The 14,833-nt window shown below is 37.8% G+C and overlaps 4 protein-coding genes across 5 annotated transcripts; 2 read left to right on the top strand and 2 right to left on the bottom strand.

The window, feature by feature from the left end:
* The first annotated feature begins 56 nt into the window (after positions 1 to 56).
* LOC17897975 (obg-like ATPase 1) lies at positions 57 to 3,847 on the top strand. Its single transcript, XM_006304944.2, has 12 exons — positions 57 to 214; positions 560 to 727; positions 842 to 965; positions 1,292 to 1,383; positions 1,544 to 1,642; positions 1,743 to 1,856; positions 2,162 to 2,226; positions 2,361 to 2,477; positions 2,587 to 2,662; positions 2,883 to 2,975; positions 3,290 to 3,340; positions 3,552 to 3,847. The coding sequence occupies exons 1-12, from the start codon at positions 128 to 130 to the stop codon at positions 3,648 to 3,650; spliced, it is 1,185 nt and encodes a 394-aa protein (XP_006305006.1). The 5' UTR covers positions 57 to 127; the 3' UTR covers positions 3,651 to 3,847.
* Positions 3,848 to 4,028: 181 nt separating this feature from the next.
* LOC17899119 (probable receptor-like protein kinase At1g30570) lies at positions 4,029 to 7,338 on the bottom strand. The gene has a single exon (XM_023776890.1). It carries the CDS (start codon positions 6,741 to 6,743, stop codon positions 4,260 to 4,262), a length of 2,484 nt encoding a protein of 827 aa, XP_023632658.1. The 5' UTR covers positions 6,744 to 7,338; the 3' UTR covers positions 4,029 to 4,259.
* Positions 7,339 to 8,531: 1,193 nt separating this feature from the next.
* LOC17897848 (putative glycerol-3-phosphate transporter 3) lies at positions 8,532 to 12,399 on the bottom strand. Of its 2 annotated transcripts, XM_023789177.1 has the most exons (3): positions 12,312 to 12,399; positions 11,530 to 11,609; positions 8,532 to 10,324 (listed from the first exon to the last, which is right to left on the bottom strand). In XM_023789177.1, the coding sequence occupies exon 3, from the start codon at positions 10,290 to 10,292 to the stop codon at positions 8,763 to 8,765; it is 1,530 nt and encodes a 509-aa protein (XP_023644945.1). In that variant the 5' UTR covers positions 10,293 to 10,324; positions 11,530 to 11,609; positions 12,312 to 12,399; the 3' UTR covers positions 8,532 to 8,762. The 2 variants fall into 2 exon arrangements, with proteins under 2 accessions (XP_023644945.1, XP_006307281.1); XM_006307219.2 differs by lacking the exons at positions 11,530 to 11,609; positions 12,312 to 12,399 and adding an exon at positions 10,477 to 10,553.
* Positions 12,400 to 12,713: 314 nt separating this feature from the next.
* Positions 12,714 to 14,046, top strand: LOC17897599 (trimethylguanosine synthase). The gene is made up of 6 exons (XM_023789181.1): positions 12,714 to 12,827; positions 12,932 to 13,166; positions 13,263 to 13,398; positions 13,492 to 13,583; positions 13,686 to 13,809; positions 13,890 to 14,046. The coding sequence occupies exons 1-6, from the start codon at positions 12,794 to 12,796 to the stop codon at positions 13,956 to 13,958; spliced, it is 690 nt and encodes a 229-aa protein (XP_023644949.1). The 5' UTR covers positions 12,714 to 12,793; the 3' UTR covers positions 13,959 to 14,046.
* Positions 14,047 to 14,833: the final 787 nt, after the last annotated feature.

The raw sequence follows: 14,833 nt of genomic DNA, 5'->3' as shown, positions 1-14,833 counted from the left end.
TCCACTTAACCTCACTACCTCTCCTCAGCATCGGCGTCTTTGTAGCTTTCTTCAGCTTTCTTAATTCAGCAAAAACCCTAGAATCTCTCTGCTTCGCTTCACTTTCAAGCTCGAAACTTTGAGAAAGATGCCTCCGAAAGCCAAAGCTAAAGATGCAGGTCCCGTAGAGAGGCCTATTCTTGGCCGTTTCTCTTCTCACCTCAAGATCGGAATTGTAATTCTTCTCTCTTCATCTCTCTTAACTATTTGAATCCAAGTTGATTCATTTCGAATGGTGAATGAATGATTTGCTCATCGCAATATTTTCATCGACAGAAGTGTGTTTTTTTAATTTCTTCTGAGTTTTGCCTGGTGGAGATCTGTTAACCCATTCCTACAGAGGAGTGATGCATGAGGATATTGTTTGTGTTTGTCACTGTGCTCATTTAGCTGGTTAATCCATTTTTTTTTATAGAAACTGCTTCTTTGATACAGGTTGATTGTAGAATTCATGGTTGATATGGTGATATTGAGAATCATATCTTGTAACTCACCATGGGATTTTTTTGTGGCATCGCAGGTTGGACTACCAAATGTTGGAAAATCTACTCTTTTCAACACTCTTACAAAGCTTTCAATTCCAGCTGAGAATTTCCCCTTTTGTACCATTGAGCCTAACGAGGCACGTGTGAATATCCCCGATGAGAGGTTTGATTGGCTTTGCCAAACGTACAAGCCAAAGAGTGAGGTAAGTTTGTAGCTTTAGTTCATGACTTGCTGTTACTGTAGAGATTACTACCTGAGTTACTCCCATGAATGGGCTTGTTCTTCAAGCTGACTTCTGTCTATTTTGATACCTCAGGTTCCAGCTTTTTTGGAAATTCATGACATTGCTGGGCTTGTTAGAGGAGCTCATGAAGGACAGGGACTTGGAAACAACTTCTTGTCCCATATTCGTGCAGTTGATGGAATCTTCCATGTTTTACGTATGATTTTTCCCTCTTTTTTTCTTACTCCTAGTGCCAGCTTAGTTTTTAGAGGGACTCATGGTTGAAACGGTGATTTGATGAATAAGTTAGACTGCACATGCTGCTTCTGCTGTATTGAGTTCCTAAACGAGAGACTGGTAAAAAAATTTGTATTTCATTTGCTACGTTAGGCTCATTGCAATAATTAGTTTATGTTTTCCTCTCGAATGCATCTTCTGTGTATCTGATCCTGAACTATACAGATATTTTTTTTATGGTTGATGATTATAATATATGTTGGCAATTCTATTGTGGTCAGTGACTTTTCGTTTGAACATATGCAGGTGCTTTTGAAGATGCTGATATTATCCATGTCGATGATATCGTGGATCCTGTTAGAGATTTGGAGACCATTACTGAAGAATTGCGACTAAAGGTGAATCAAATCTCTAACAGATATTGCTGCGATATCTCCGAACTCGTGAATCCATTCTGTTATTAATGTAGTTATCTGTATCTCGTATTAGTTAGATCTTGTTATTCATTTCATTCAGTGCTGTTTTGGTTTCATACTGAATTCTTTGGTGGAACTTTAGGATATTGAATTCGTTGGAAAGAAGATTGACGATGTCGAGAAGAGCATGAAGAGGAGCAATGACAAGCAGCTAAAAATAGAACTTGAGCTCTTGCAAAAGGTATGCTTATGAATTAACAACCATGCAGTCTTGTTCTGTGAATGTTATTGGTCATTAATTAAAATTTTTGCTGAAAAATGACTGTACCTCTCTGGTATAGGTAAAAGCTTGGCTGGAAGATGGAAAGGATGTCCGTTTTGGGGACTGGAAAGCAGCTGATATTGAGATTTTGAACACTTTCCAATTGCTTTCTGCAAAGCCTGTTGTTTACTTGGTGAGTAGTCTTGAATTGATCTCTTTATTGAACTGTCTTTTCTATTTTTTGCTTCTTTTTGATATCTATAATTGGCAATGCTGCTCCATCAATTTTTTTTGTGGGTCAGTTTACACTTTACAATGTAGAGGCATATTATCTATTTTGTCTAACACTGTTTGCTCACAAAGTTAACCATAATGTATTCATTAGCCTTTTCTGATGCCTGTGTTTTCATGTTTTTTCAACTCAATGTTTCACCTTAGCGTAAGAATTCGAAAGACATGATGTTTGTTGGATAACTGACTGCTCTCAATAAATTACAGATTAATATGAATGAGAGAGACTACCAGAGGAAGAAAAACAAGTTCTTGCCGAAGATTCATGCCTGGTACTTATCTATCCCTTCACAAACTATGTTGAATAATAAGTCAAAACATTTTACCCTGCTGTTGCTACAAAAGTTTCTTCTGTGTGGATGTGCTGACACATTTACTTACCTTATTCTGTTTGATCGTCATGTAGGGTTCAAGAACATGGTGGTGATACTATGATTCCTTTCAGTGGTGTTTTTGAAAGGACTCTTGCTGATATGGCCCCAGATGAAGCAGCAAAGTATTGTGAGGAGAACAAACTGCAAAGGTTAGTTTTAAGACAACGGCATAGCCTTGCAAGTGAAAAGTTGCTCCTAAAGATGATTTTCTTCGTGAGCCTGTTAAATTGAATCTAATGGCCATTGCTACTGTGACAGTGCTCTTCCAAGGATCATCAAAACTGGATTTTCAGCTATTAACCTCATATATTTCTTTACAGCAGGGCCTGATGAGGTATTAACAATGCTACTTTACTAGTAATTTATTTGGCTTCACTACACTTTGTAGTCTCTAATCTCTACTCTCTATTTCTCTGTGATGTTCCTTTAAGCATTTTTTTTCTGTAATGAGCTACTTGATATTGTATGGTCAATGTAAAGTGTCAAGTAGTGTATTTTTTTTTTGGAATTTGATAATTTGTAAGTACATCCATCAATGGTACTTTGATTTTCAGGTGAAGTGCTGGCAAATCCGACGGCAGTCAAAGGCTCCTCAAGCTGCAGGGGCCATTCATACTGATTTTGAGAGAGGATTTATTTGTGCCGAGGTTGCCTTTCTTCTCATTTCTCTTGAATCTTGGTCAATTCACTATTTTTATAGACTTTTCCCTACAGGTTTTGATGATTTGCTCAGTTAAGGAGTTTATATAATATTTATTATGTTTATCCCCACACAAAGAAGGCTTGCAAATTCTCATATTCATCTTTGTGTTTTCCTATTAATGATTTGGATCTATGCAGGCCTGTAGATATCAAAGCAGAAACCTAATGCAAAACATTATAGATTTTTCAATTTTTTTACCAAATCAATTGGTTATCTGATTTGTCTATTTTGAAACTTATTCCAATGTTAATACTACAGGTCATGAAATTCGAGGATCTCAAGGAACTTGGCAATGAACCTGCAGTCAAGGTACTTGTCTATAACTTCTTTTCCGCCTCCCTTCTCTTAAGGTCTCCCAAGTGAGTAGCCTCTAGATACTGAATATGAAGGTGTTAAGGAAACTCTCCATTATGTGATAGAATCCTCTCTGAAGATGGCATGGTTGAATAAATCGCATGCTGACCATAATTTCTATAGTTCCTGGAGTTAACAGTTAAGTCTATCCTTTCAACTAATGCAGGCCGCAGGAAAATACAGACAGGAGGGGAAAACCTATGTTGTTCAGGACGGAGACATCATTTTCTTCAAGTTCAATGTTTCTGGTGGTGGGAAGAAATGAGATCCATCTGTCTACCTATTTGCGGTATCCTCTCTGGATCTCAAAGCTCTATCCAGTTCCGAGAGAGGAACCGAACTGTATTTTCTGTTCTGAAAGTTACAGATTTTGAGTGGCTTTACCAAACAAAAAAATATTTTGTAACTCTTGGTTCTTTTTTATTTTCAATTTAGCTAAGACATGTCTTTTACCTTGAGACAGAGCATTAAGCCTACTATATCGTTTACAACTCTATCAATAAGTTTTGTTCTCCACTTTTTTGAAACCGCAAGTGATTTGAATCCAAATTTGTGATAAAAGGACTTGTATCTTCTAATGAAAGTGGAATCCTTAGAAGAAACCCTTATCACAGAAACCAGTCTATCATTGTTCTCGTTCAGATTAAAGGGAAACAAATAAATACCTTAAAGAATAGATTATATTTGCAAATGTCACGAAATTACAAGCTCCATTAGTAAGAGCTTCTGAATAGAGATCATTAAAAATTAAAACAAAAGAACAAAAGAATTATTTTGGCGTTGGTCAAACCAGTAGCTTCCTCTACGCTAAGTTGTGAAGAGTTGATCTTGTTAGGCTCTTCTCAGTTTCTGAGGAATCTTGATTGGAACAGGCTTAAAGAGTAAAGCTCTCTGGCGTTTCTTCTACTGCTTGGCTGCTCGAAAACGAGTTTTCTCCATTCTGTTTGCGCAGCCAAGCTTCATGAAGCTGCAAAACATACTCCAAGCTCCACAAAACTTCTCCCATCATTGGCCTGTTCTTCCCTTCATCCGCTAAGCACTTCTCTGCTATCTCCCCATACTTCTCCAGAGATTCAGGACTGTAGATTCCCCTCAGATTTGGGTCGATGATGGACTCCAGAGATCTCTGTTTTTGCCAGCTTAAAGCCCATTCCGCAAGGTTGATCTGGTCTTTAGGCAAAGTCGGGTTTATAACAGCTCGAGCACAAACAGCTTCGAACAACACAACACCAAAAGAGTAGACGTCTGACTTCTCTGTTAACTGTTGCCTTCTAAAGTATTCAGGATCAAGATAGCCAAAACTTCCTTTCACAGCGGTACTTACATGGGTATGGTCCATGGACGGTCCAGCTTTCGACAGCCCAAAATCAGACATCTTTGCCACAAAGTTCTCGTCTAGTAGTATGTTTGTTGTTTTGACATCTCTGTGAATGATTCCTCTCTCAGAGCCTGTGTGAAGGTAATGCAATCCTCGCGCAGAGCCTATACAAGCTTCAAGCCGTTGCTTCCATGATAACGGAGGAAGGTTGCTTCCAAATAGATGACTCCTCAGAGTTCCATTTGCCATGTATTCATAAACCAAGATCATCTCATTGTGCTCATCGCAGAACCCGATCAAAGACACAAGATGCCTATGCCTAAGTCTTGACAGCATCACGATCTCGGTTTCAAATTCAGCAAGTCCCTGCTGAGAATGTGGGGTGGCTCGTTTTATAGCTATGAGGGTTCCATCTTCAAGCTCTCCTCTGTAGACCTTACCAAACCCTCCAATTCCAATAGCTAAACTATCATCAAAGTTCTTGGTGGCTGCACGAATCTCTGCTAGTGTAAACTTCCTACCCATTGTAGATGCTGCAAGAGTGTTCAATCTCAGCGAGCCTCCCGTTGCTTTGGCGTTTGCAGTACTGTTATTGACATGCAAGAACAACGGACGCCACCCGGAAGGATTATTTTTGGATTCATCTGATTTAAGTCTCCTTTTCTTGCAGATACATACTACCAAGATTCCCAAGAACATGACCAAAATAAGAGTTGCTACACCACTACCAACACAGATCCAAATAATCCTCATCTTTGAGTCATCTACCGAGTGACCAGTCGAATCAAACCTGATGAGATGAGCAAGATTCCCATTTTTGCTGAGCTTGAAAATCTCAAGACCACTCAGAAGAGCATCAGTTCCAGACGCACCAACAGAAGTGTCAGGTCCGAGTTGAATCCAGAGAATGTCGTTCTTAGAGGAGACCGGATCAAAGTAATCTAGATAAATACCTTTGTTCTTCCCACCTGCATGAGCAAATATATCAAAATTACCAGCAGCAGTCTTGTTGTTTATGTATATTCTGAATATCCTTTGGTTTTGCTTATCAACAACCAGCTCGCAGAAATGAAGCCTGACCAAGTAGTCGAAATTCGGATCCACTTCAAACTTCCAAGAAATATTGAACCGTTTCTCCAAGACTTCAGTATTTGTCATCGTCCTAGCAGTTTCATAAACAAGAAGAGGAGCCACAGGCGAATCATTAGGCAAAGCATATGTGACATCGGAGCTGTTCTTGACATCTTCACCGGCGTTCTCAATCACCATATAGCTTGAATCTGTTTCCCATGTTCTATATAGCTTAAGATCTTGGCTTGGACCAAGCTTGGGACCACCAACGTTTAGCCTATACATAGTTTCAATCCCGTGTCCGCCCAAACCAAGCTCCACTTCACTTCCACCCACTTTAGTAACTGATTCCTTGAAAAGCTTATCATCAACAGAAACCATCTCAATAGCATTGACAAACCCGAAAGACCCTTTCTCCGGCAAGAAGCTCAAAACTAGTTTTCCCTGTCCGATAGGTAACAGAAACTCTTTAACCAATGAAGAGGCAGTAGCATTACTACTAGAGCCTTGCAAGATGAGATTTTTATGCGCGATTTCTCCGGGGATGTTGATGTCACGCATCAGTCTCAGGCCATCCGCAAATACGCTGAATGAAGAATCATTCACATTGTGGTTCTCAATGGGGAAAGGGCTGAAATGGAGCCTAACAAAGTAATTCCCCTGAGTTATACCTTCAAATGTATAGTTTAACACAGCCTCAAAAACAAGAGCAGTCTGATATATCTTAGAAAAACCCGTACTTGGTTTCGATGTCGATGCAGGAGTAGTGGCATCAAATCCTTGCATGGTCAAACTCTTGTTGGGAGATAAATCTCCAACCCATGATCTTCCATCCACTTCGGTTGTACTATTTGAGCCACAATTTACAAGGAAACTCTTGGACTGAGCTTCTCCATACCCAACAACAAAAGTGAAGATTATCAACACACATATAACAAGTTCCAGAAACTTTTTCCTCAACTTCGACATAGCCACTCAAAGAACCCTATAAAAGCGATCACTGCTGCTACTGAATCTTACTAAGAGACAACGATGTTCAACTACAGCCTACAGGTAAGCAAAACCCCTACCTAGCTCCTCCAAGAAACAGGGATTCCCCAAATGTGGGTAGATTGTTTTCTACTCTTCTCTGTAAACCAGCCTCCACCAGAAAACTTCAGAGAAGTAGCAAGAGGATCAAAACGAGTCTCTCACACGCAGCTTTTTGGCAAATCAATTTATAAAAAGCTGAAAATTTCTTTACAACAAGGCAATGCAAAGTTAACAAAACAGCCCAAAGATCCAAACTTTATCTGCCCTTTTGCAGTAAACAATCCCAATAAGCTGCTTAGATCTGAAACACAGCCTACCCAGAAGAGAGAGTCCACAAGAAGAAGTACAACAAAGAACAAAAAGTAAGATTCTTTCAGTGGAATAAAACCAAAATGGAGATGGAAACAAAAAGGAAACGAAAAACCAAGAAGAAGAAAAGATATAGGATTGAACAAAAGAGGCAAATTCTTGAAGGAGAAAGAAACAGAGAAAGGGTGATAGCGTTATCTGGACAAAGAAATGATGAACATGGGTTGTTTTGTTGGAACAGATTGGAAAAAAGAGAAAGAGAGAATAAACCTTTCTTTCTTCGAATAAAGAAAAATATATATATATATTTATAACAAGTAATTCTTTTTTTATATGTTATGATATGATCGATCATATAATTAAATCTGTGTTTGCTTCTTGTTTGTTTGTTTTGTTCCATATTCACCAAAGAAGTTAAGTACAAAGAACCGCAATCACCACCATTCCTCTCTTTTCTTGTCACTTTGAAACTGATAACACTCATGTGCCAAAAACATTTTTTAAAAAAGAAGCACTCAATGTAATAATTATTAATAATTACAAGTATGCTTTTTCAATTGCTACTACAATTATATATTTAAACGTTTGAAATAAGTTTTTTGTTTTCCTGGAAAAATATAATATAATATATAAACAGAAAACATGAAATAAACCTCAAGATGGCAAATGATAAATAGCAACAAATAAAGCGGACTGATAATTTTTTGAAGCTTATAATGAAGTAAAATAAGTATAAGACTCGAATAATCATTATAAGATTTTGTTATTCATTTAACTATATCAGTATTTTCTTACAATTATGTTATATTTTTATCAGTATTTCAACTTATCAAAATATACATTCGATTTCAGTTATGTTAGAACACCATTTGAGAAATTAGAAATCCACAAACAAATAAACAAAAAAGTGTTACAAAAGAAAGAAAAAAAGAATGCTTATGTTCTTTTCACAGTCTGCCAATAAGGTAATTCCTCTTATTCTTATGATTAGTTAGAAAAGAAAAAAAAAATCTGTAACACAAAATGTCATTTGTAGCTATATTTTCTTTAAAAAGTACTATTAATATCATTCTTACTATAAAAATAATTAAAAACTTTATAAAAGAAAATAAAAGAAGAGAAGAAAGAGACAAAAGATGAGAGCGGTGGGCTAAAAAAATAAATAATAATAGGGGGGGGGGGAAGATTAGTGGGTCACATGCACCTGTCCGGTTGATCATCAGCACTCTCATTTAATAACATTACTTACAATTCCAATTTTACCCTTCCTTCGACCTACGCTTGCGTCTAGACACCGTAAGGTCCTTTTTGTCCTTTTCGATATGGTTTTGTTGAGATTGGTCCGTACCGTCCCTAGAAGTACACTTAGAAAAAAAAACATTTGTTCACATTTAGAATAATCCACCAATCTCCATGTTTGGGTTTTAACATCTTTATTACACAAAGATTATTCCATACCATAGATAACTTTTTGTACAAGTTATCCTATTTGGGTTATACAACATTACACTGACAAACCAAAAAAGGGTAGATTGTTTTCATTCAAACCTTAAAAATGAGAGAATACAAATGACAAAAGAACAAAGTCAGGTCCAGAAGTCAGATTGTAAAACAATTTAAAGAAACATAAAAAAAAAAGTTGATATCTCATAGGAGGACATCAATGGGAGGTCTTGGTGCAGAAGCAGCATCAACTTCATCTTCCTCGGATGAGCCATACAACAAAGTTTTCACTTCTCCTATAATAAGGGTTGTGAGCAACAATCCTGAGATCAATGCCGCTGTCATTAACATGTAAAACACTGCATCCCAGCTTATCGCAGCTATGTAACCTGTCAGGACTGGTCCTATTGCTGCACCAACTGACCCTGTTCCATCTATAATAGCTGTGACTGTAGCCAAAGCCCTTGCATTGCCTTTTAGCGATTTGTGGGTACCGAGATCAGCTGCAACCGCGGTTGTGATGAGAGCGTAAGGTCCATTAACAAATAATCCAGCTACGAACATGAGGATGATATTTATTGTCATTGAGACATGACCGTAGATTCTGTAGAGGAACAGAGCTGGGATTGTTAAGTAGATGAATCCTCCTGCTGTAATTGCTCTCCCGTCCAGCTGATCAGAGAAATATCCGGCTAAGATTCCTCCTACAACGCCTCCAACATCGAAGAGTGTCGATAAATTACCGGATGTCTCTTGTGACAAATGTTCTCCTCCTATCTCAGTCTGGCTTACATAGAAAGGAAGCCAATAGAGGAAAGTGTAAGAGACCAATTTGGTGAAGAAGAGACAGAAGGCGAAAGGTGCAACACCGGGGATTTTCCATGCAGCTAGGAACCCAACAGCTCTTCTATCGAATCCAGTACTCATCCTAGAGCTTAAGAAACTCTCTGTAATGGTGTCACCGAGTCTCATTGTGGAATCAACTTCGGTCCCATCTCTCTCAGCTTCAACAGCAGGAGGGTTCACAGGCAAGAACAGGTAAACCACAACACCAAGAAACGTAATGAGCAAAGCTGGACCAACAAAAGACCATCCCCAACCGAATTTTAAAAGCCCTGTCGCAATTAAAGACCCTATGATGTTCCCAATTGATGTGTGAGCACTCCATATACCCATAATCACACCTCTCCTCTTCTTATCAAACCAATTCCCTAAAACCGCCACCACGCAAGGCCATCCAATAGACTGAAACCACCCTGCCAATGTCTGAATAGCAAGGAAATAGTAGAAAGTATGGATATTTGCCCAGAAAGCGAATCCAAACATAGTGGTACACACTCCTGTCCCGATCATACCTATTGTTAGAAACGTCCTGAGGTCCAAACGATCACCCAAATGACCGGCCACAAACATTCCAACCGCATAAACAGAGAGGAAGGCCAAATCGATTTGTCCAAGCAATGCTGTTCCATCTGGACCATCGAAAGGAGCCCATCCACCTTTATCTGCCCCCTTGAAATGTCCGGTTGGTTGTTTAGAAAGTGTTCCTTTGACAATGCTATTCGGCTTTCGGGTTGCGTGGAAGGCAATATAGGCGATGAAGGTCAAGCCAAAGACCAGTGCTTGATATTGCTTGAAGGAGAGTTTGCCTGAACGCTTGAAACGTTCTAGGAAACGGATACCTGGTGGTTTTACTTCTTCATAGAGGAATTCAGATGAAGTCCACGACGCCATGTCTTTAGTTTCTTCTCACGTGACCAAAAAACCTGAATAGAGATCAAGACAACAAACGTCAGAAGACAAAAAACCAAACGAGAATCACTCAGGATAATTTATGAAGATTGCCTCTTCATCATCTCTTACAAACAGCAAAATACAAAACTGTTATTAAAAACACACACACACAAATTCGAGTGACCTTTAAAATGTGAAGAGAAGAGAAAAGATCTCTACTTCTCCCCCTTCTCTCTGGTTTTTTCTGCAACTTAACGCTTGGAAAACTTTAGAAGGATAAAAAGCACTACTTATTAGTTAAAGAACGTGAGAATAACTAACTTAAACTACTTAAATCTCTTGCTCCTTTACTGTATTTTTATTTGTTTGACTTTTGGCTCATATGCTTAATTTACTATCCTCCCACTTTTTCTAGTTTAAACTTCACAACATGTACGCACATAAGGTTAAACCAGAACTAACCATGGCAGAGGCAGACCAATTCAAATCAATATTCAGATTTATCTGAGGAAAAAGACAAAAAAAAAAAAAACTAGAAACAACAAATATCCTGTAGTACAACGGAATATACCCCCTAAAACCTATAATTACTCAAAAAATGGAAGCAGAGGAACCATAGATTGGAGAGATGTTCTAAGTTATAATTGTTGAAACAATCCTACCACTATTCTATCTTATAATTAGTTTACTTCTGACTAATACTACCAACTCAGCCATTATAATGATTCAAACATGGAAGTATTAGTGTATTTGACTTTTGTGATTAGTAGATATCTCATGCTGTGTATCACGTCACGTGAGCTGCTTCTAGCTGTTAAGGGATTGCTATGTTGACAAAACAAAAGATTATGCAAGCAACCGTATATATTATATCATTAGACTAATACCTCACAAGAAACCAGAATTTTTTTTTTTTCTGTTTTCGGTAACACAATTTAAATTCGTCAAAAAAACACCATCATGAAAACAAACACACACAAAATCATCTTAAAGCATACACTACACTGTCACAGTGATTTCTGTGATGCTAAGAAAAGGAAAAATAATTACTGTGTAGTATAGACTCAAATGGAATGGTCATACAAGGAACAAACAGAAGGAGAATGGTCTCACAAAATGTTATTCTATATACATATCTCAGTTGGCAGTATGTTTAATCAACACTTGCTTTACAGAATTTGGTTAACACTTGCGTTAAAGAATTTAATCTCGGAGATGCAGCAAGAGAGAAGAATACCTTGTTGGACAGTAAGGATGTAAGATATGCAAATGCAATGACATAGCCTACGATGCCACAACTGCACCAAGTAGTATACCCTGAAAACAACATAATCTCAGCCAAAAAAAATCTCCATCGCAGTAAAGTATCACACAGATTACACAGCAAATACTTAGTATCACATATAAAAGTGGATTAGTTGTTGCAAGAAAATGACAGTTAGGATCAGAACACATACATACGGACTACAAGAGGAGAAAGACACAAAATAGCTATCAGAACCTACTTATGGGTGAACGAAGCAGGAGAAATGTATGGACCAGTGAAAAACCAAAGCTAAGTCACAATAGTGAGTAAGCAAAGCAGGAAAAAAAATCTCTATACATTGAGATAGAAGTTGAAGACCAAATAATATTAGTAAAAAACATGAGACACTGGTCACAGAAGTCACCTAATCTTCCAAGAGAGTTCCACTTCCATATACAATCAGATAAATGTGAAACAGCAGTTGTCACAAAATCAAAAGTATCAGCTTAGAAGTTGCAATATTCTTCATAAAAATTGCAATGATCTTAAGTATAACCAAAACTCGAAACCTAAAGGTGAGTGAAAACTTGGAGTTGTGATACTCCACATCAAGGATTTTCACTCTCTATAAAGGCAGTCAATATTAGAGTGGTGTACCTCTGAGAAAAAACAAAGAAGGTACCCACAACATAACAAGTTTTAATCAATTTAACGAAGCAACTCTTAATAAGGAACAAACATAAGAAAGATTCAAACACAACACATAACACTACCATAAGACAGTACGACTTCAAAGACTCGACAGGAATGGTGTAGTGATTGAATTTCCATGATATAAGCTGAAAAGTGAAGCACAATATTATAGCCCAAACCCCAAAGGATCAAATTTACAGAATCTCGAGAAAGAAGATGACCAGTCACCAGTGCAAGTCCTGTTTAAAAAAGTAGTCCTATCCATCTTCAGCAGAACCGTTCTAAGTGAAATCCTGAAATATCTTACTGGAGACCAAAAGGAAGAGATTTGAGTTGAAGAAGAGTAGCAGCACAAGTGTTCGACGATATTACTCACGGGAAGATACTGCGGTCCGGTTTTCAAACCGGTATCTAAATAATAACCGAAACCGAATTTTTCAATTTCCGGTACAATCGAATACTACAACTCTCTCTTGTCGGAGCATCGGAGGCGTTGAACTGAACAGACGAGTGGACTCTTTGACTCACAACACGACGAGTCACACAACACGAGCTACATTCCATGAAGGCCAAGAGACGATCGCGCTTGAAGAAAGGTAAATAACTAAATACAGCGCTTCCTTCAATCTGTATGACATTTTGACAAATTTTCTGATTCCTAAAAACCCTAACTTTACTGCTTCGTATTTCTGCCTTACAGTGATAAAATCATCGATAAAGAAAAGAAACGGTACGAGTCCTAAGATCAGTAGGTACTGGTTTCAACGTTACGATCTCTTCTCAAAATATGACCAAGGTATCGAAATGGACGAGGAAGGATGGTACTCTGTGACCCCTGAAGAGATCGCAATCAAACAAGCTGACAGATGTCGTGGCAAAGTGGTGATTGATTGTTTCTCAGGCGTTGGTGGTAACACTATTCAATTTGCTCAAGTGTAAGCCTTTTCTTTTCTCCCTATAAATCAGAAGATGAGGAAGTGTGAATTGTGATTATAATGGTTTTCTAAAGCTGTCTTTTTATTGATTTATAGATGTTCTTCTGTTGTTGCCATCGACATTGATCCAGTGAAAGTTGAATTGGCGATGAACAATGCAATGGTTTATGGAGTTGCTAATCGTGTAGATTTTGTCATTGGTGACTTCATCCACTTAGCTCCATCTCTTAAAGTAATCTTCTTCTCTTTATTAGTTTTATCTGCAATCTTTTTGACCCTTTTGTTGTTGTTATAAACTACTACATTCAAATCATTTTTTTGCTAGGGAGATGTAGTGTTTCTTTCACCACCATGGGGAGGACCAATGTATAGAGGAGTTGAGAGTTACAAGATGGATATGCTCCAACCGATAGATGGGTACATTACGACAACTGACTCTTTACCTTTTAATGTAGGTTTGTGCTTCTGGAAATGGATATACACCGGTTGGATTTTTTACTGAAGTTTTGTATTGTGTAGGTACACTTTGTTTAAGATTGCCCTGTCCATTGCACCTAACATCATTATGTTTCTACCGAGGAATGTTGATGTTGCCCAAGTGGAAGAACTCGCTTGGCTCTCGTCACCTCCTCTAACTCTTGAGGTACTTATTTATTGTTCACTAGGAGAGCTAAATTTTTTTCAAACTCTTCTCTTGACAGTTTTCATTTGCTGTGATTTCAGATAGAAGAAAATTTTGTTGCAAGCAGAATGAAAGCCATAACAGCATATTTTAGCTGCAATGCAGTGTAGTTAAGAACTGGGAACCATTGCATCAAATTAACTATCTTTTTGTTCACCCAATAGAGGAAAATTGCTAATTGACACTTATCATTCAATATCCGTTCTTAGCAAATTTCTTGAAGATTTTTTTTCTACTTATTCTTATCCTGCTTTTAACTAGGAGACAATACTGTCATTTGAATTTTTGGCTGTCTTTCATCTTAATTTAGTTTACGTCTGACTAATAAGTAGAACCTTAGAAAAGGATTAACCATTCAGTGAGTGACTAGAGGAAAGTCAGATAGTTAGTCCTCCGTTGTAGAGCAAAACTGGGTTCTGCAATAGAGAGGAGCAAAAGGTTAAGGTTCCTTTTGAAAAATGTAAGGGTGCATGGAGTTAACACCTTTCAAAACCAAGCACATTGGGCTCCTAAAGGATTTGACATCCCACTTATGAACTTCCAGCCTCAAGGGTCCTTTCAAAACTGGTTCTGCAGCTATATACAACACAATGGACAAATAGAGCCAGGGTATGACATCCGTTCCATTTTAAATACCATGCTGTTAATCTTCTGCATTTTCCTGATGTGAAAGGTTTGATTTGCATCTTTAGTCATGATGTTTTGTGGTGATGCCTAGTGGTGATCTTGGTATAGTCACACCCTGTGTAGTTGGAATCTTGCATTTGTTCATACTTATATGCATTGGAAGTCCTAAAAACAGAAGATTGAATAATTTTGCTGGCAGTCTTACATGCTATGTATTTCGCATAGTAAGAATTGACAGTTATGAGTATATTAGTTGCATCTGCACATTGCATGTTCTAGGAGGAGAGGATGTACTCTAGAGAACAATGTTTACTTTGAGTGACTCAAATTCTTTAAAAAAAAGTTTAGCAAGTGTTAA

The sequence above is a fragment of the Capsella rubella genome, unplaced genomic scaffold, assembly GCF_000375325.1.
Source record: "Capsella rubella cultivar Monte Gargano unplaced genomic scaffold, Caprub1_0 scaffold_1, whole genome shotgun sequence".
Classification (NCBI taxonomy): Eukaryota; Viridiplantae; Streptophyta; class Magnoliopsida; order Brassicales; family Brassicaceae; genus Capsella; species Capsella rubella.
Note: the sequence above shows the minus strand (reverse complement) of the source record. Positions and strands in the feature narration are given on the sequence as shown.

What these genes read in the sequence shown, in the direction of transcription:
- LOC17897975 (XM_006304944.2), top strand. Translation starts at nt 128, where the DNA reads ATGCCTCCGAAAGCCAAAGCTAAAGATGCAGGTCCCGTAGAGAGGCCT. An exon ending in CAAAGCCTGTTGTTTACTTG is followed by an intron (nt 1,857 to 2,161) that starts GTGAGTAGTCTT and finishes AATAAATTACAG; the next exon opens with ATTAATATGAATGAGAGAGA. An exon ending in TTGCCGAAGATTCATGCCTG is followed by an intron (nt 2,227 to 2,360) that starts GTACTTATCTAT and finishes ATCGTCATGTAG; the next exon opens with GGTTCAAGAACATGGTGGTG.
- LOC17899119 (XM_023776890.1), bottom strand. Translation starts at nt 6,743, where the DNA reads ATGTCGAAGTTGAGGAAAAAGTTTCTGGAACTTGTTATATGTGTGTTG.
- LOC17897848 (XM_023789177.1), bottom strand. Translation starts at nt 10,292, where the DNA reads ATGGCGTCGTGGACTTCATCTGAATTCCTCTATGAAGAAGTAAAACCA.
- LOC17897599 (XM_023789181.1), top strand. Translation starts at nt 12,794, where the DNA reads ATGAAGGCCAAGAGACGATCGCGCTTGAAGAAAG. An exon ending in ACGATCGCGCTTGAAGAAAG is followed by an intron (nt 12,828 to 12,931) that starts GTAAATAACTAA and finishes TCTGCCTTACAG; the next exon opens with TGATAAAATCATCGATAAAG. An exon ending in ACTATTCAATTTGCTCAAGT is followed by an intron (nt 13,167 to 13,262) that starts GTAAGCCTTTTC and finishes ATTGATTTATAG; the next exon opens with ATGTTCTTCTGTTGTTGCCA.